General features: G+C 43.6%; 2 protein-coding genes across 2 annotated transcripts; one reads left to right on the top strand and one right to left on the bottom strand.

The window, feature by feature from the left end:
- Positions 1-926: 926 nt before the first annotated feature.
- Positions 927-13243, bottom strand: LOC128470894 (parathyroid hormone/parathyroid hormone-related peptide receptor-like). Its single transcript, XM_053452751.1, has 14 exons — positions 13223-13243; positions 12971-13162; positions 6605-6725; positions 6270-6380; positions 5702-5826; positions 4967-5061; positions 4318-4489; positions 3825-3978; positions 3611-3671; positions 2764-2830; positions 2428-2519; positions 1915-2056; positions 1534-1575; positions 927-1234 (listed from the first exon to the last, which is right to left on the bottom strand). The coding sequence occupies exons 1-14, from the start codon at positions 13241-13243 to the stop codon at positions 962-964; spliced, it is 1668 nt and encodes a 555-aa protein (XP_053308726.1). The 3' UTR covers positions 927-961.
- MYL4 (myosin light chain 4) lies at positions 13187-19564 on the top strand. Its single transcript, XM_053453006.1, has 7 exons — positions 13187-13375; positions 15773-15800; positions 16827-16976; positions 18244-18417; positions 18618-18695; positions 19096-19134; positions 19353-19564. Exons 1-6 carry the CDS (start codon positions 13262-13264, stop codon positions 19122-19124), a joined length of 573 nt encoding a protein of 190 aa, XP_053308981.1. The 5' UTR covers positions 13187-13261; the 3' UTR covers positions 19125-19134; positions 19353-19564.
- The last annotated feature ends 560 nt before the right edge of the window (positions 19565-20124 follow it).

The raw sequence follows: 20124 nt of genomic DNA, 5'->3' as shown, positions 1-20124 counted from the left end.
ATATTTAGCTGATAAAATGTACCTTACTGGTTTCTAGTACCTATAACGTGGACTTGTCACTATGCAAATTAAAGCCATTGTTGCTGTGGTGGTAAAAATGTAATTGGAAGCTAACATTGGGTACAATTACTGGTATTCCTCTGTTCATAGAAAGTTCTTAAAGAAGGTTCGATTAGACGAAATCCTTGACGCGGCCCGTAGAGCTCTCGGTAGACGCTGTGCCGTTTGGCTTTCACTCGCGGAGCACAGTTAAGCCGCCTCTGCCGTCCAGCCGACGATTTAGATTTTGGTGAACGGACAATTGATAGAGTGGAAACCCACAGCAAAATTTTCGCTTTGTGGTTTTATTCATCCATATGGTTTATAGGTCACAAAAGGCGACAGATTAAGTAAAAAAAAAAAACAAAGCACCCCATTGAAGTAACTTCTTATGCGATATACAGATATACATCCATATGAATAGCTGCCATGTGATGTTTACAGAACTAAACCATATGGAAGTGTTCTATAAAAAAAGTTCTGCCGTCTAGATGTTGGACGCAGCCCTGGTGAAGGGGTTAACATTGGTTCTTAAAGCATATATGGAGGCCGCGACTAGACTATAAAGAATGGAAGCTTGCAGAGTTAATGGAACCATTCAGTGGAATGATGTCCTACAGCCAACAAGAGTACAGAAAAAAGACAATAAATAAAGTGGCATTGGGACATAACCCGCAGTCATTAAGAGTCCCGGAGGATCATAGCCTGCAGCCAGTGACTGTATAGAAACCGCTTGTGGTGAAGACCAGGTTACGTCCGAATGGATCGTGAACATCTCGTAAAAATAATCCTATGTTCCGCATTCACTTCAGTAAGTGCTTGGGGTGAGCAGACTCCGTCGTTTCTAAAGTCGCAAGCAGATGTCGCAAGGACGTTGCATATAGCGTCAGATTGTACGATCCAGCTCTTATCTGTTTCCCTTTTATGTTACGGTGTGGGTTTCATGGCCATCTCTGGTGTTACCCGCTAGAGGTGAGGTGCTGGCAATGAAGAACCCCAGCAGGTGAGATGTGGAGTGTGCCGGTGGCGATAACCGTCTTCCCCTGCCCGCCATGCTCATGCAGACGCTGTTTGTGGTGTGCGATAAGACTCCTCCGTAGTGACAGCTGCCACCTGTGCTGGTCATACGAGATTTCTGTTTAAGATCTGCGGATAAGTTCCGGCGGAACCAGAACTTGCGGACCTCGGCCTGGACCTGGGGGGTAGATTGGACGACAGATGTTCTCGTAAAATTAAGAGGCTGATACGCAGATCCTTTACGGTTTGATTCTATTAAGCATTGCGAGTGCGATTTGTAAATCGGGAGACATGGGTTGAATCTACATGGTTGGTCACCATCTGCATTGTCCATTAGTGAGCACATTTTTGCTTAGCTGGAAAAGGAAGATTAGTAAGATCCAAACATATACGTACGATAAAGATACGCGTTTGTGGTTAGAAGGTGAATAGCAAACCCTTGTTGCTCCCTACGCAAACCTCTGTTGTATAACTCACCTCACCGTTGCAGAAGCAGTAGATGATCGCAACAAAGAATCCCTGCAGAAAAGGAAATCAAAGAAGTTCTAATTTGGTTTAACACTCGTAAAATCTATAAAGCTTCCCCAAATTTGCACTCAAGTACAGCACACAACACTCACTCTTCTACAAAGAGGCTATTTTTGGCCACAAAGGCTAGGAAAGACAAGGTACCCGTAAACATTGTGTTTATTCTACCTATGCGATGTTGGCCAAACTCCAAGCTTGTACGTTTTGGTGCCCAGTTTACGCAGCGCCACGTAAGGCACTGGCAGAATCAAAAGGTCAGCCGTGTCCCCGTTGTTCACCATCGTACGGCCATACATTATGTCTGCGCTGAGCGTTAGGTTGGTTTTGTACCTGAGAGGAGTTGAAGAACATCTCGTAATGCATCTGTATTTGCCAGAGCCACCCTGTCACCTCTGTATAAGGAATGGCCATGAAAAGGATGTAATGTACCCCAAACAGAGGCACGAGAACTAGGGTGGACTTCAGGAGCTTTCTGGAACAACACAGAAAATAACGTATCAAGAAAAGAGACACAAGGGAACAAGAGCGAGCATCAGGAGCTTCCACCAAGAATGGGCTTCAAGAGACATGTGAAGCCACAAAGCACAATCATAAAAGATAAAGCTTGGTCATTAATCAATGGCTTGCCTTGTTGGACTCTGGCGACCAATAATGAACACAATGAAATTTATTTTGATGGCTGGAATCAGTAGGGTTCCAAAAGTTCAGCTCGTTGAACCGGTCCATAATTAATTAGCTTGGTCCTCACACTGTCCAACCCTTATCTAACAGTACTGTAACTCTAAAGCGATGAAACACACAATGATTCGGCGATAGAAACTTATATTTTATGGTGCTGCTCACTTGTATTGCTGCCGAGGGTCCAGCTTTGCGGTGTTTGTCCAGAGTTTGGAGGCCAGAACTCGGACTATATTCAGAAACAGGAAGAAATTCACCTGGAGGAAAACAATGTTACTGGTCACGAAAAACCTTCATGATTTTGAGTCTGTGGCTTTTTTTTTTTAATGTCAATGAAGGTCTGAGCGACTTCCTGATGATTGTGGACTCTTAAAATAACTGCAAGCTGATAAATTCCTTGAGTCTGCCTTAAAAAAAACTTCTACTTTTGGACAATGCTCATCCTAAAAACAAAAGGTTGGACCAATAAACCAAACGAGGAAATGTTTCTTGCTCACGTACCAGAGTGGCAGCCAGGATAGGAGCCTGGTAAATCCACTTCATGTGACCGGCGCTGACGTCCCAACACCTGGAAGGGAGTAAGCGTTAGAAAAGATGGCAGAAAGTATATTAAGGCTTTCAGGGCTGCATCAGCCAGTGTAGAAACATAGACCCTGCCGGCAGATCGGCCCCCGTCTAGTCTGCCTGTTCTTCCTGCTGTAAAGCAGTCATTGGTCTCGTCTTAGATTTAGGAGCCGTATGTCTATCCCATGCATGTTGAATCCCCTCACTGTATTACCCTCTACCACTTCTGCTTGGAGGCTGTTCCATTTATCTACCATCCTCAGTGTCTTAAAATCTGTCACGGCACACAAGCAAACCTTATCGTCTGGATTCCGAAAACCTGTTTATCAGGGAAAAGATAACCGTGGAGAGAAACCGGCAGAAGGAACGAGGAGCGATTCGTTGAGGGACTCGGGGGCTCTTGTTGTGAATTCAGGTTCAGCAATAAGATCAGTTAATAAGAAAATGTATCAGACTATGAAACAAGCACCTAATCTCTGGATCTGTATAAAGCATCTGTTCTTTGGGTTGCATCGATTGACTGCAACATCTGTATAATAGCTACAAAGGTCATCAACCAGATGCAATTAAGCGATTAAGCATTTTCTTACATTTAAAAATTAGGAAACCGTGCCTGTTTATAATAATCTAGCTAGCGGATAAGCCAGTGAATAAGGAAAAGTGCTCCGCGCAATTCTCTGGAGCTAGTATCGAGTGGATTGGTCCTCGTCAGACCGCGGTGGACCCCACAAAGTCAGCTTTCACCCTGTGACCCTGGCTAAGGGTGCGAGGGTATGGTACGTACTGCGTATCGGCCAGAGACACCCGCACGCTCGCCCACACTGAGACAAACACGGCTGGGAGACCTGCGGGAAGAAACATTGTAACATTGACTTCTTCGTGAAGATTCTGAAACACCTTTTAACGCCGTGCAGTCGACGGAAGCTCCACTTTATGGTCAAGTGAGTCAGTTTGGCTGAATAGTGACACCTTTCCAAAAAAGACCATTTTTTTCTTACCCCATCCTATGATGGTTAGTGCCCAGAAGTAGCTACGATGTGACAAGAAGGCCATGAATATCAGGCTATGCAGATAGAGACCTTCCACCAGTATCCAGTAGTGGTTCGTGGCCAAGAAGTAGAGGAATATTGTCACCGTCAGCTTGCAGCCAACCTATAAGAAGGAGCCAAGAGGCAGATACAAAAAGCGTCAGAAAGACCCATCCAACCCATCTAGTCTTACTGTAAAGACTCAAACCTTAATCAGTCGTTGGTCTCGTCTTAGATTCAGGAGCCGTATGCCTATCCCATGCATGTTTAATACCCTCACTGTATTACCCGCTACCACTTTTACTGGGATGCTGTTCCATTTATTTACCACCAAAGAAAAAACTTTAAGGCAAAGTTGTATTTAAACCAGTTGGCTCAGGGTCCGCCAATGGTCCTGTAATCAGATTCACTCGTTGATCGTCTCCAACAGCAGTTTGGTCGGAGTCTACTGTCAAGAACTCACCCATTGGACGTCTGTCCCCTTTGAAAGTTGGAATTCACCATTCTCATCTCCGGATGTAGCTTTATCGTCCCCTGAATACAAAACTGCATCTTTTAGGAAGATGCTTCCCGCCCGGCATACGAATGAAGTGAATAGATGGATGTGGATGTAGTTTCGGGTGCAGTGCAGGCGTCTACAGGGGGCGAGAAAAAGAAAACTAAACTAGAAAATAAAAAGTTCAATACAAGATGTCCTTGGAAGTCCTTCGTCCAACGCAATGTTATTTTTGGACAGTGACACCTTCTCAAAACAGGTCAGAATGATTTCTTAGGAATCTGAGGTTCCTTCGTTGGGATTCCATTTCTTTTAGCTTCTTGGACAAAGAATTCTAAACGTGTTTTTAGCAAATAAGCCAAGCAGGGACATGAAAATTGTAAGAGATGACTTATCCAGTACACAGACTTGGGGATTGGGGAAAGACTCCTTCTTCTTCTTCTTAAACAGTGTCTGTGGGAAAGGAACCCGTATTCTAAGGGTCAAGAATGATCTCCTTTCTGAGAAGTTGTCACTGTCCATTACAAACACCGGCGTTCTAAAGAGGGTTTTTAAAGAGAAATGGAAAACGTTGATTCTTTCTTCTATCTCTCTCTTTTAAGAGCGAGTGACTTACTTAAAGTAGCAAAGAATGCAGATCGCCAGCAGGAGTGCCGCAAGAGAGGCCGAGTATCCCACCGTGTATATAACACGGAGTCGATCGAACACTTTCTGTTGGAAGACGGATACACTCTGGTTAATTTCCACTCAGAGTAGCTAAATAGGGGTCATTGATGTACCCCCCCGACTTGTGATACGATGTCCCAGACCTCGAGAGTTTCCCTCAACAAAAGGTCTTCTTGGGTAAAAAAAAGAAAAGAAACTACCGTATTTGCTCGATTATAAGACGACCCTGATTATAAGACGACCCCTCAAAATCTGAATATTAATTTAGGGAAAAAAGAAAAAGCCTGATTATAAGACGACCCTATAGGAAAAAAGTTTTACTAGTAAATATTAATTCATGTAAACTATTTTTTTGTTTTTAATTTCCTTTTATTTACCAACCTGCCCCCAGTTATGTTTATTTGCCCCCAGGCATGCCTTATACCCTCCCTATATGCCACTCTGTCCCATGTTATGCCTTTTAACCCCCTATATGCCACTCTGGCATATAGGGGGTTAAAAGGCATATAATGGGACGGAGTGGCATATAGGGGGACACTTACATACCCAGATGGATCTTAGTCTAATAGTCAGACCTCATTTGAGGTCTGATTAGGAGACCACACCGATTACAAGACGAGGGGTATTTTTAGAGCATTGTCTTATATATAATCGAGTAAGTAGCTGTGTTTTATCTGTGCGATACCTTGTCTTGAGTCCGCTTTCCCGGAATGACGAAGATCACACACTCACTGTAGTTGGCCCAAGTTCGATTGATTCCTGATACTTGAACCCAAAGACCAGATGCTCCACATCTCCGATGAGCAAAGCCTGAGACGGAGAAGTTTGGGTAGAATACAGCAATGTGTGAAACAAGCTTGTGATGGGGGTGATTTCTACTGAACCATTTTGATTAGTTCTAGAATCATGGAGTCTAATGAACCATATGGCCAGCAATGGAAAGAACTTTCTATATACAATAGTAAGGGTTGTGCATCCAACCAAAGAGTGGTTTAATATGTAGGTAATATCTGGTGAGTCCCATTCAAGACATTCTAGGATTTACCATAGGAAAGATCCAGTTTGGATTTAGACGCTGGACCAAGGACTTGGCTTCATCTTATGTTAGAGCTATGAGGCCATGTGTTGAGTTGCGTAGAGAATATAGCTATTGTTGGTGGGCCATATTCTTCAAGTCATAGCATCTCAGCTGGTGACCAGGCCCTTGGTCTTCCTTCCAGGGTTTGTAAGTTGATGACTATGATGGGAGTTACCTTGGTGGTTGAAATCATAGATGTGTTTCGGGCAGGGGACAGAGACCAGTTGGTTGGGGGACCCACGAGGCCAACATGTAAGACCGTCCCATTCCGGAGAACATCCCAACCCTGTAAGGAAACATGGTGGAAACAAAATTTCTACAGATATAGAAGTGGTATGTTAATGAAATAATATGTCAAAATAACCTGATTTTCCACCCCTCCTTTCTGATGAAAAGCAAGTGTTCAATGTTATCAAAGCGACGGATGTCCCCGCTCCTAGGGCCACCAGAAATGACCCTTAAATTAGTCCGATGTGTTTCCCCCTCCCATTAAAATGTTCTTTCACTGACCATTCATCGTGTCATACTTCTCGACAGCAGCTTGTGTCTTGATTTCTCTCTGGCATCGATGCTTTGCCTGGATCAGCAGAAATATCTGTTCGTCTTTTGTGATGACATCATCAGAGTCCACCTATGATAATCCAACCAAGGGCTAAATAAATTAGATCCATAACCAAATGGCAATACTTTCTCAATGGGTGATCGTCAGGTCTCCTTGTTCTAAGTCCTAAGGAAAAATTGGTCCAGTCCATTATTGTCCGGGTCTTGTCCATAATATCATAAATATTAACAGTTATTTTTTTCAGATTAATTATCCAGTAAGAAAAAATATTTAAAATACCGTATTTACTAGAATTTTTCCTTTCTAGAATTTTCTAGCATTATTCACGTGAAAATAAATGTTTTTTTCCCCCCTTTACTGTAAGAGCAGTAAAAATGAAGAATCCACCTGTTTTAATTTTACTGATGGGTACCAAAAACCAGATAGAGATGAACTCATTAAACCATGAATTTAACACAGGTAATGTCGATCCAGACAAAACCACAACAATGACAACTTAAAATAGAGTTTTGGGGGGTTTGCATCCATTAAATAACCACATCATATGTTTTATTTGACATTCGCCTAACCTCAGAGGAGTTCTTTGTAGAGGAAGAACCTGATACAACTTTCCAAGGTAACGGAATACCATGAGCTGGGTGAGAAAAGACATTTAGCACCTTCTGTTCAGAAGGTTTTGCGGGATCGGAGATACTAATCAACGCTCTAACTCCTTCACAAGCTTAACAACTTGACAATGACCTCTTGTGTATATGTGTGAGTAACGAGCCAAAATGCTCAGTCCTTAGGTATTTGCCCATTTGGCAGGACTGAGATTGTCTCCTTGTGACGGACAGTCTGCGTCCAACGTGTAGATGCCATTTTTCACACCGCCATGTCTGTGTTACCCCTTCCGTGCCCGGGGTCATCTCGGAACAATGAATCAGTAATCTACAGAAGTTACAACATTCCAAGCCTACCAGCAGAAAAGGGGTTAAGCCGTGCAAACAGCTCTAGGGAGACAGCGGGTCTGAAAAAAAGGACATTGGGGCAGAAACACAAGGGTGTGCGAGAGAATTAACCCTTTCTATCAACAGGGCAGGTATTACCCAGACCTATCAAGGTCAAGAAGCATAGGGCTTAAGATCCGAGTGGCATTACTTGTAAGGTCTACATCCAATTTATTAAAGTGCAAGCTTTTGGGGATACTTAGGACTCAGACATGGGCTAAGAAGACACCAAGAAGAAGCGGACACGAGGACAGAACTCTGGAAGATGCTTCCATTTCAAACTCAGATAAAGGGAAACTATCCATGTATAAATATTACTCAACCACTACCCCAACTCCGATTCCTCGTAAGAACTGCCCCTCTGTTCCTACCCCTCCAGTCTACAAAGTCCTGCAAATAACTTTACAATCATGCCCTTGCCCCACATCTTGTCCTCCTGGGATATTGCAATCCTTAACATAACCCACACCTCCTTTGGCCATCCCCGGCCCCTGTACAGGAACTCGAACCCCATGTGTCGTGGTCTTCTAGTTATACTAACCCTGGGACGCAGCCTCTTACGATCAACAAACAGATGGTACTCACCATAGCCCACCCAGACGAGGTTAGAGTAATGGCCGACACAATGATGGACAGCTCCAGAGCCCAAACTTTCATGGTCACCCCCATTAGAAGCTCCGGCGGCGCACGAAGTTAACCTGTCTACCAGTGAGCGTCCAGGCATTCTCAGGCTTAATGTGTCCCCGGAGGACCATGACTAAGTGAGCCGGACCCTCCCTGTCTGAACCCTCCCTCCATTCACCCAGAACAAGTGGTGTTTGTCAGCAAGGTAGGAGACGCATTTTTGTACAATGACACCCAAGTTAGAACAAGAGGTTATGCCCCGAGGAAGGAGCGAAAAGACCCTGGGAGTAAGAGGCACTGAAAGAAGTGGGTGCATGGCGCAGTCTCCCACTAGAGGTGGTAACCATAAGCAACCAAAAAACAGTAAAACACAAGCCTATTTAATAAAATGTGAGGAACTGAACAAGGGGAGGAAGATTTACTGCCAGGTACCCATAGGCACCCCACACATAGCGGCTCCCACGCAATAACCCCTACCTAAATATGTACATTCAGCCTAAAATATAGAAGCCACCAAGTAGACTTTATATGTCAAGCTCATCGTACTTCAGTCCTCCCTTCTTTTCCTTCCTTCTTCATTTTTTCCTTCCCTCCTTCCTTCTTTGTCATCTTCTCTTTATTTTTTTCCTTTGTCTCTTTCTTTCCTTCTTTCATCTTTTCTTTCTCTTCTATTTTTTTCTCTCTTTCATAGTGTTTTCTTCTCTGTCCTTCCTTCTTCTATTCCTTCCTTTTTCCTCTTTTCAGTTATCCTTCATTGTACTTCAGATTCAGGATCTGGGCATTGGGCGTCCATCACCAGACCTCCAGAGGTGCGAGGAAGACGCAGCTTTACGATTAGCATGGATTACAAGGGTCTGTGCTGAGGAAGATGGCTGAGCTGATTCAATATTGTGTTACATTATCACCAAATATCAGTCAATGTAAGATCAATGTAAATAATATAGATGGAGATATCTATGATAATGCAGAATAATGAAAGGTTAAAGATGTGATGGCTTGTCTTACCATAATTTGTCCAGCAGGTGTCGCTAAAGATATAACCTCATTAGGCAGACAGACCTATGTGTAGGGACTCTAACCTGCTTATTAATAAGGAGAAATTATTTGCCCCCAGCCCGGGCAGATAAAACTGTATTCAGTTATGCCAGGAATTACCCAACGCTAATTGAGGATTAATAGCTGCCGGTTAATGACACATGTGATCAGGCTGCCCATTCTTATGTTAAAGCTCATGAGCCTTTAATTCTATTGTAACTCTTTGTTAATGACAGCTCCAATCCCAGCCCCGTGGACCTTTAGTGGAAGATGTCATGGCCGTGGAGGGCTGTGGTCGGTTTAAATGCCTGCGAGCCAACACTACAGGTTTTTGGGATCTCCCCGGGTGAGCCTGAGTGATTGTCTATCTTTTGCACCTGTGCCAAATAAAAGCCCACCTGTGCTAAGTGGAGGAGAAATTGTAAAAGAGGGCCAGAGTGGAGCCCCTTACATGTGCAAACATACCTTCCCTGCTACAAGGAACTGTTGATATCAAAAGCACTTCATACTGCCTAACTGTCCCGATTTTCTGTTCTGGGTAACTGTCCCGGTTATGGGGGCAGAAGGAACGTGGATCCTCTGATCTCCCCAACCATCTCAAAGAGCTGTAAAATCGACGGAGGTCTGTGCTGCTGTCATACAAACCTCGATCGCAGCTCACGTGTGGCCAAGCTAAGCACCGAGTGGCAGCTCTTCGGGTAAGGTGGGTGGGTGATCAAGCCCCTGGCCAGGCCCCATCCCAGCCCCCAACACAGGTGTCCTGAGTCGGGCAGTAAAAATGTTCCCCTTCAACAAAATAAAGCAGAGAAGCTCCGAGAGATATTGAAGTCTATACTCCGGCTAAACACTAAATAAAAAATGCGAATTCTTTCCTTCTTCCCGAATTTCTGTGACCGAGCGAGGATTTCTACCATTTCCGGAAGACCTGAGAGTCATAACGTGGTTGGTGCTGAGACCTCCCAGCCATGCTTTCTAAGTCTAATGCCCTTCATTCAATCTGAAAAGTCAGAATATAAAGAATACGAAACCTGCGAGGCATTACACACCTCCCCTGGCCGGGGTAAGGTTTCTAATCTCGTGACAGCTTGTTGAAGGTAGCCGGGTAGGGTGGGGGGCATAAGACATCCTATAGGATCCTCCTGACGGCGGAGGCGTGAATTCCACTGGGGTCGGATTGTGTACAAAGCGAATGTCCTCTGGAGAACACGCTGTTCTGTTGTAACTTATACAATACATACAAACTTCAAGTGTCCCTGACAGTCCTTTTTTGTGATCTAAACCCCTGTGCCCCTCTTTCCTCCCCTGTGCCTCTCTTTCCTCCCCTGTGCCCATCTTTCTTCTCCTGAGCCCTTCTTTCCTCCCCTGTGCCTCTCTTTCCTCAGCTGTGCCCCTCTTTTCCTCCCCTGGGCCCCTCTTTCCTCCTCTGTGCCTGTCTTTTCCAGGAGCTTAGAATGTTTGCTGGGTATGAGGGTATCACAGAGGAGGAATAAAAGCAATAGAAGAGCCAGGCCTTGGACTGTGTGGTGATTGTTAAGATTGAATCTCCATACAGGATAAGGAACCAGCTTGGTCATTCTCAGAGGAGAGACATAATGGAGTCTCGCCTATCTTCTGGTGGGTCTCATATTGACTGAGAGAACTTGGAGTAACCGAGTAGAGGTTTCCACCAAGCGGACAAACCGATGAAGAACCTGAACGAGGGTCTCAACGCGAAAGAGAAAGGGGCATTTTTCCATAACATGTAACCTAATGGAAAAGGTGTCATTAATAGGTGATAATTTATAAAATAAATTGTTTGGTGGGTGTTTTGGCTTGAAGCAGCCCACCGGTGGCAGAAAAGGACAGGGAAGGGATGGCATGAAATGGGGCAAATGCATAAGAGGAGATCCTACTGAATCTCTTAGGGGCAACAAGAAAACTTCAAGCGACCACTCAGCTATCATACGCGTCCCTTTCATGATGACATTTTAACAGCCAGGCTTCGAGTCGATGGAATTCCGGCTTTTGAGAATAAACTCAACAATGTTTTCATCTTTAGACGACGGGTTGCTGTTCAGGAGGGAAATCATGTTCCGAGGAGAAGGGGAAAGACAGAGAGGGAAAAAGGGAACAGACAGGGTGGAGAACGACTGCAAGGAGGTGGAGGGGGTGGCCGGGATGGAGGGGGTGGAAAGGGTGGATGGTGGTTTCTAAGTTATGTCCCCCAAGCAGAGGTCAGACTAACCGACAAATAGTTTGGTGGTGGGTCGGATGACATTGAGTTGGTCTCCTACCCAGAGCAGACCATCTCTGGTTTTCTCTTCATTTGTCGTTTGACATCTGTGGACATCTCCTCGTTAGTCTGGAGATACTTTGCTGTCTATGTGACTCTGAGCTGTACATAGAGATCTGGGGGGGGGGGCACGTATCGTCTCCGGAGAGAAAAGTTCACAAAACTCCACGAAAGCAGAGATTGGTGGCAGCCTGTGGCAGAGCCAGCATTATCTGATCCTGAAGTCCCCCCCCTTCTCCTCCTCCCACTCTTACAAAGCCTGCTTTCTAGATTCTCAAGGTAAAGCAGCCTTACTAAGCAAAGGGTCTTGCTCACTAGAGCTTACAATCTAAAAGGGATCTCCCCCACGGACTGAACGCTTTTCCCAGCCAACATCGGCTCTGGCTTCACAACTGCTTCTGTAATGCCGCAATGCTATTATTTTTATATCTCTATCCTGATGGCCGCAGCTGTTCCGAAAATTTGACCTTGGGATTTTGACAAAGCCGCCCCACCATTAGACAGCTGTGCCCCCTCCTCTGCCCGCCACGCAGGGGGTATTTGTTCGGCTATTTTTCGATGTTATATATATGTGTGTATATATATATATATATAAATATAATCATGTCTCAACTAAAAAAAAAATAATTAACAATAAGTGCCGTGTGTTGTGACATTTTATCTCCATTGTTTCAGATCGCAACATATAATTATTGCAGAATGTCATAATATTGGGCTAATCAAAAGCTGTTCATCCAATAAAAATAAGGTATTATTTCATACGGCGATACGCAATTTTCATTTTGATTACATACACATGTATGAATATATATATATATATATATATATATATATATATATATATATATATACTACCTTTCAAAGGTTTGGGGTCACTCAGCGGTTTTCATGGAAAACAAGGACATTTCTGGTGGTAACATAATTACAAAACGCTTTCTAACCATCAATTAGCCTTTTAAACTTGGATAAAGGAACACAACGTGCCATTGGAACCCAGGAGTGATGGGAGTGATAAAGGGCCATTGGAACACAGGAGTGATGGGAGTGATAAAGGACCATTGGGACACAGGAGTGATGGGAGTGATAAAGGGCCATTGGAACACAGGAGTGATGGGAGTGATAAAGGGCCTCTGTACGCCTATGAAGAGATTCCATTAAAAATCAGCCATTTCCAGCTACAATAGTCATTTACAACATTAACCCCATCTGCGCTGGATTTCTGATCCATTTCATGTTATTTTAAAGGATAACATTTGCTTTTCTCTCAAAAACAAGGACATTTCTAAGTGACCCCAAACTTTTGAACATATGCGTATACATGTGTGTGTGTATATATATATATATATATATATATATATATATAATTTATACGCATATCATTCACACACACACACATATATTATACACGTGGAATGAGTTGATGCAATAACGAGATCCTTAGCTCTAGGAACCCAGTTTCGAGGACCGTCTGGCAGTGAAGGAGTTAACGTGGCCGTGCCACGGCCAGGATTTGATAACAATGGATTTAGTGACAAGCGATCCGTCTCCGAGAGCCCTGCCTTATATAGAAGCACAGACTGCTCTCCCTGCATATAAGAAGAGGCTGGGAGACCCCGCTGGCTTTGTCATTCCTTCTCTGTCCGCACCTGTGTCTTCCGTCCGTGCATCTCAGCCTCCTTTACAACATGGCCCCCAAGAAACCTGAGCCAAAGAAGGAGGCCCCCAAACCTGCGGCCGCCCCTGCACCTGCTGCGCCAGAGCCCCCCAAAGAAGTTCCATTTGACCCCAAAAGTGTCACAGTAAGTACCATCTAGAAAGTAAGGTTATCTGTTAAAAGTCTTGGAGTATTTGAGGACAGATTGATACATCAACAGTTAACTGACCTTAAAAGTTTAAAAACTTTTACTTTCTATGATATGTTTCCTATTCACAGTCCTCTAGAGTTTTACTAATCGCGCTTTAAACTAGCGGCTAACTAATAAAGCCTTATTGCCTATCATGAAAGGCAGAGCCTCTCTACCACTAACTCCTGTACTGCTTATGGAGAACCAATTAACCTTTTAATTACTCTCGACACGGAATCTTGCAGCCCCGTCTCTATTTTGTCTGATTTATAATAAACTCATCGGTTCCGCTGGTCTGTGAAGTCATCGTGTAACCCGAGTCTGCTTCCTCTCTTCCAAACTTCCACTAAATCTCTTTTTTATTGGATTCTTCAGAAGTTCTAGACAGTCGTCGGCTTCGTCTTAGATTCAGGAGCCTTATGTCTATCCCATGCATGTTTAAATCCCCTCACTGTATTACCCTCTACCACTTCTGCTTGGAGGCTGTTCCACTTATCTACCACCCTCTCAGTAAAGTAAATCTTCCTTCTATTCCATCTTCTGATCCTCTAGTTTAGATTCTGGTCTCTTGTTGTAACGTCTGTCTGTATCATTGGCAGTTGATGTTAGAGGAGTCCTGGTTCTGCGGCAGTTGATGTTACGAAGGTCCTGTCTGTCTGGTAGTTGGTATTTTAGCGGCAGTTGATGTTATGTGATCTGTGTGTCCGGAGCTCACAGCATAAACTCTCTGGCTGTTGATGTAATGATAGTTAAGTCTCAGTAAACGTTGGTGTTGGGGATGGTTCTCCCTCTGTGACAATTAAATAGTTAATCAGGTTGAGAAAAGACAAAGTCCATCAAGTCCAACCATCCCACAAACCCATATTAGTTGATCCAGAAGAAGGAGAAAAAACCCACCAAGACAGTAATATCATCCTGAAAGAAACAAAAATCCCTTCTTGACTCCAAGGCAGTCGGACTCTTCTTGGATCTCCTTTTACTCCTGATAACCCTGCATGCGTTTCATATCTAGAAAAACATCCATAGGTTTTTGAATTTATTGATCGAATCGGCCAAAAGGACCTCAGATGACGTCAATTCCACGATTTAACAGTAAAGAGACTTCTTTAAGCTCCTTTCTTCCCATCTTAAGTGATGCCCACGTCTTCCCTGGAAGGTACCTCCAAAAAGATCTCTCTGTATTGACCTTGAACGTACTTGGAAAGGTTTATCATATGGTCCTAATTAAAGGGACGTTTACATTTTCCTCTAATCTCCATCAAGTTACGATGTGTTTAAATCGAGGTTTAGCAGCTGAATGACACATCATCGGGTCTCTGGTTAAAATAACTCCTCTAAGTGTTGGAGCTCATCATCAATTGACACTCACTAAATTAGAACAGGTTCAGCTAATTGCCCAATTCATGGTCACGCGTGCCTAGATGAGATGGAGCAAAGTGGTTTGGGTTATTGGGTAATCAGATTGAGTTTGTTGGTGATAATTGTGAAGGAACTTGGAGCAACCAGGTAGTGGTGAATAACTGACAGAAGTTACCATTTTCTCAGGGGTGAAAGAGAAAGCAGCGTTTTTGTTATCGGGGTCTGACCCGCAAATAATCCCAACGGGACAATTCCATCCAGACCCAAAGGGAAGATTAAAGAGAATGCTTGTCTTCTACAATGAGCCATGTAGAATGTTCCTCTCACCAAGGAAGCAGATGACGCATTTCAGAACTTCCAAATTGTTACTTAATTATCAAAAAAGGGTGATACAAATAAGTCTACGAGGGTATCGTGGTCTACAGAGAAACAAAGACAGGCCACGTGAAGAGCTGTGAAGAGCACGATGTACAGCCGAGCTTTTCGAGAGCACTTCTTGCTGGGATAGTGTTTTGGTGTAAGAGTTATTACTCAGCTAGTATGAAAAATTGGAAACTGTGTAGAACCCAGGTGGACATTCTAGTTCAACCAAAGGGGGACAGCTGATTACTGACCATCCATGAAAAATACAGTGGGCATTCTTTCAGAGGTAATCAACTTAGATGTTACCAAGTTCCTACAAAGTTTAATATTAGGAAAGTCATATTTATGACTACATAGGGTGGAGAACACATCAATATAATCATGGTAGGACAAGGCAGTATGATTTAGAATTGGTAGAAGACAAAGGGACAAGGTTACAAGTACAGAAAGGGAACTAGTTACTGGAACAGCCATCCAGTGCAGGTATTTATGAATGCTCAGACTGTTCATAAAGTAATAAAGGCAGGTTGGATGGGTGAGACGGTACTGATCAGCCCTTTTGTCTGTCTTTATGGAGGAACCTTGTACCATTCTACACCAAAAACACTTTTTTTTTTGCTTTTTCTACAGATTGAGTTCAGCGCCGACCAGATTGAAGGTAAATTATTTCTTATGATTATTTTTTTCTCTGCTTAGGTCTATTTTATGTATATATATTAAATGTTGGGAGGTATGTTTGTATAATACAAACTAAGGTGAGATACTGACCTTAAAGGCTTGCAATCTAAAGGAGGTAGTTCTAAAAAAGGTGCACTCTATAATAAGAAACATGTAAGAAGGTAGGGCCAGAGAAGACAGGCTTGGAGTGTATGTGTGCTATGAGAGGCTTAGGGGGTCTAAATGGAAGACCCCCTTACACATACAAAACCTTCCTTAGGGCAAAAGGTATATCCCTTGAAACCAGAGGTGAAAGTTCTATAGAGTGTGGATCTTAAGGATGAGGGTCAAACAGAAGTAGACCAGCCTAATGAGACCCTAGGTCCTTAACTGCACCTTTTTTGGGTCATCGGCCGTTCTTATGTCCCAGTTTAACCTGCTACATTAGACATTTGGATCAAGGTGTGGGGGGGCAGTATATCCCCCTTTGTCTTCTACTCATATGGTGCCAACATCAAGGTAATGAGGTCATCTTGAACATATAGACCTGGAGCACTCTCGTTTCTGCTCCTTCTACAGCTATGGGTTTTGTTACAGATAACTTTCTAGGTTAGTTTAACGTAACGGGTCTTCTAAACATTCCTATCCTCTGGGGGATTGTCTGCTAACGGCTGGACCTGGAATGGAGACAATGTTTCTCTGGAATGGAGGGTGGAACAAAGAAATAATTATAGCACAGTTCTGAGGGAGATTACGGTAACCCAACACCCAAAGTGCCTTATTGCTGCGACAGCCGATATCCCCCACCTGTCAGTGAGAATTTCAGAGAGCGTGATGCAGAGGTGGTGGAAAATATATCACTTTCGCAAGTTGTTTATACCCATATGAGTAAAGAAATACGTCGAACCCGTGATAAAATCTAAAATCAATGTTCCTCCGTCTACGAATAAAACAGAGTTACATTACCTTGCCCTATAAGAGTTTGGGGTATAATTAGAGGCTAAAGGTGTCCCTCTCTTGTCCCTAGAATTCAAAGAAGCCTTTCAATTGTTTGACCGTACCCCCGGAGGAGAACTGAAGATCACATATGGGCAAGTCGGGGATGTTCTGAGGGCTCTGGGACAGAACCCGACCAACGCAGAAGTTCTGAAGGTTTTGGGAAGACCTAAAGCCGAAGGTGAGAGAGGACTGAGGATGTAGGAAATATTAGTTATTTAGCACCAAATAATCTAAGAACCTGCTTTATTTTATATATGTTTTTTTTCTGTTTGTACACCTCATGGAATCTCCATACCAGGGAAAGTTCTACAAAAAAAAAAACATGTTACATAGTCAATCCGGTTGGAAATAACAAGTGCTTGGTCGGCATGATGTTTTGGATTCTAAGTATATATATATATATAATAACTATTTTTGAATGAATGAAAATGTAGAGTTCTGTGCATGTTACAGAAAGACAGAGCCATAGACAGTAGATGCTGAATGCAAGAACAATCTACTGTATAAATGCTGTTACTTTAGGAAGATGATCTGTGTATCCAGGGATTTCTGGCCCGATGTGGCATACCTTCCATTTGGTAGAAACAGTTGAACCTCTACACCTGGCACCAAGCTCATTCTATTTCGGAGGGGGGATTAAGCCCCTTTAAACCGTAAGCATGCAGACTGGGGAGGGGGGGGGTAACGCAGCCAGCTGAAGACGAGTGTGGACATTACTGCCCCTCCTGATTTCGAGGGAGCAGATATTCGAAGAGAAATGCCCATCGTCCACCAAGGTCCCTCAAGGTCAGGTTGATTCCTCAAAGGAGGATAAGAAAATGTCGACGTCTGATTGAGAGACCTTTCAAGTTTCCATTGGTAGCCGAGATGCCAGAGTTGAAAATCACATTCCCAAAACTGTGCCGTGTGTGGAGGGGGAAGGGCTGACATTTCACTAAGTCCTGGTATGCGCGTTGTTATCCATGGGTGGAATCTATACCAGGGCACAGAAAATCACAGTAGCTCGGAAGGCTCAGATGGCCACCTCTAAGAACGAATATCTTGGGATGACTTAATAGCCGAAGCTTGTCAGCTGCCTGGTTCTTTATATTCCTCTAGGCCGTACACTGTGCAAGGATTTATTTTTTTTAAGCTGTGAAGACTAGACGAGGATGGAGAGAATATTTGCAGAGACAATAATATCACACAGCGGTCTTACTCTTAGAAAGAAAAGATCACACAGAGTCCTACCAAGATATTTAGAACTTCACTGTTCCATTTAAAGTTAAACGTTGGCTTTGTGTTCGGAGAAAGAAGCAATCACACTAACCACATATATTTAGTGGTGCTACAGCTGTCACAAAAGGGGATATTGACCAACTCTTTACTTTCTCCATGGAAAAGCTCCTTAAATCCCTAGACACCTCATTCTTATCTACTAACTTGAAACTGTTATCTCCCTGCAGAGTTGAACACCAAACTCGTGGATTTCGAGACCTTCCTTCCAATGCTCCAGCACATTTCGAAGAACAAGGACCAGGGCTCTTTTGAGGACTTTGTGGAGGGTCTCCGTGTCTTTGACAAGGAAAGCAACGGAACCGTGATGGGAGCTGAATTGCGTCACGTTCTTGCTACTTTGGGTAAGAAATGGATAGAAGGTGAAGGTTCTCTCAATTGGATAGGTCACCCAACGTGGTGAAGGACAATCTTGGAGGTTCTTAATGGGTATATATATTTTTAGGGAAGGCAATTTAACATTACTGTAAAAGACATGGCTGTAAAGATATACTGTTCGGTTTGTAAGGAAGAGCTGTCATTGACTTGTCTGCCTTTAACACAGGTGAGAAACTGCAGGAGAGCGAAGTAGAGCAGCTGCTGGCAGGACAAGAAGACACAAATGGGTGCATCAACTATGAAGGTACTTCACTTGAGACTTTTCTTTCACGCAATGACACATGACTAGGCTTACGGAACACCACCCGTGGACTTATTATGACCTCATGGAAGAGATGTCCTCATGTACCTTCCATGGACCATGGAGGAGGAACTCTGAATGGGATGACTTGGAGAACATCCACTGTAGTGAGAGACTGCTCCAGAGATTATACGCAGTAAAGCGGGTCTCAGAGCTTTGTACGTAACACCAGTCCATGGCTTCTCTCATTGCAGCCAAAGCTCTTCGACTCCAGCAGAAATACAGTAGTATTGAGTAACGTTGTATGTAATATAAAAATAGCTTTAACCCTCTCACTACCTAAGTTCTTGATGCCCCATCTTATTCCTTTCTTTTTGACGATTGTATTCATTGATTTTCACAGCATTCATCAAGCACATCATGTCTGGATGAAGCCTGCACGGTATGTGTCCTACAGCTTCCGTCTTGGGTAGATTTGTCCTATTATTGACTATTACTTTAAAGGGGTCTACGTGCCAAGTTCTGTAACTCCGCAGGATGGGTACTAGTTTCTAGGTAGATGAAATGGTTTGCAACCCATGGAAGGCAGGCTTGGGGCAAAAGCGGGACAGGATAATCTCCTAAAGTGCCAGCTCTAAATCTAATGTGTTTTTATTACAGGTTTATCCAAACTTATTGTACTTCTTCTGACCCATTTAATGAACCGCTCGGTCCGATCCTCCTCTGGCCTGTGATCTAAACTCATCTCACCTGCGAATATCTGGAATCCCTGGAAATGGGTTCATTTTCTCTCAAGAAATGTGCAATTGTAAATTATTTGGGATTTTTTTTCCCCTGGTGATTTTTTCACCAAATAAATTTAAACATAAAAATATGTTTTGCCTTCTTGATTATAAACCTATATACATGTACACTACTGTTCCAAACGTTTGGGGTCACTGGACTGTTTTCATGGAAAACAAGGAGTTTTCTGGCTGTAACATAGTTGCAAAGGGTTTTTCTAACCACCAATTAGACTTTTTAACTTAAGCTTGGATCAGCGAACACGACGTGCCATTGGAACACAGGAGTGATAAAAGGCCATTGGAACACAGGAGTGATGGGAGTGATAAAGGGCCATTGGGACACAGGAGTGATGGGAGTGATAAAGGGCCATTGGGACACGGGAGTGATAAAGGGCCATTGGGACACAGGAGTGATGGGAGTGATAAAGGGCCATTGGGACACGGGAGCGATAAAGGGCCATTGGGACACAGGAGTGATGGGAGTGATAAAGGGCCATTGGGACACAGAAGTGATGGGAGTGATAAAGGGCCATTGGGACACAGAAGTGATGGGAGTGATAAAGGGCCATTGGGACACAGGAGTGATGGGAGTGATAAAGGGCCATTGGGACACAGGAGTGATGGGAGTGATAAAGGGCCATGGGGAC

Source organism: Spea bombifrons, chromosome 13, assembly GCF_027358695.1.
Source record: "Spea bombifrons isolate aSpeBom1 chromosome 13, aSpeBom1.2.pri, whole genome shotgun sequence".
In the NCBI taxonomy this organism is placed as follows: Eukaryota; Metazoa; Chordata; class Amphibia; order Anura; family Pelobatidae; genus Spea; species Spea bombifrons.
Note: the sequence above shows the minus strand (reverse complement) of the source record. Positions and strands in the feature narration are given on the sequence as shown.

What these genes read in the sequence shown, in the direction of transcription:
- LOC128470894 (XM_053452751.1), bottom strand. Translation starts at nt 13,243, where the DNA reads ATGCACGGACGGAAGACACAG. An exon ending in GTGTCTCTGGCCGATACGCA is followed by an intron (nt 2,831 to 3,610) that starts GTACGTACCATA and finishes ACTCCCTTCCAG; the next exon opens with GTGTTGGGACGTCAGCGCCG. An exon ending in GACCCTCGGCAGCAATACAA is followed by an intron (nt 2,057 to 2,427) that starts GTGAGCAGCACC and finishes GTGTTGTTCCAG; the next exon opens with AAAGCTCCTGAAGTCCACCC.
- MYL4 (XM_053453006.1), top strand. Translation starts at nt 13,262, where the DNA reads ATGGCCCCCAAGAAACCTGAGCCAAAGAAGGAGGCCCCCAAACCTGCG. An exon ending in TTGACCCCAAAAGTGTCACA is followed by an intron (nt 13,376 to 15,772) that starts GTAAGTACCATC and finishes CTTTTTCTACAG; the next exon opens with ATTGAGTTCAGCGCCGACCA. An exon ending in TGGGTGCATCAACTATGAAG is followed by an intron (nt 18,696 to 19,095) that starts GTACTTCACTTG and finishes TGATTTTCACAG; the next exon opens with CATTCATCAAGCACATCATG.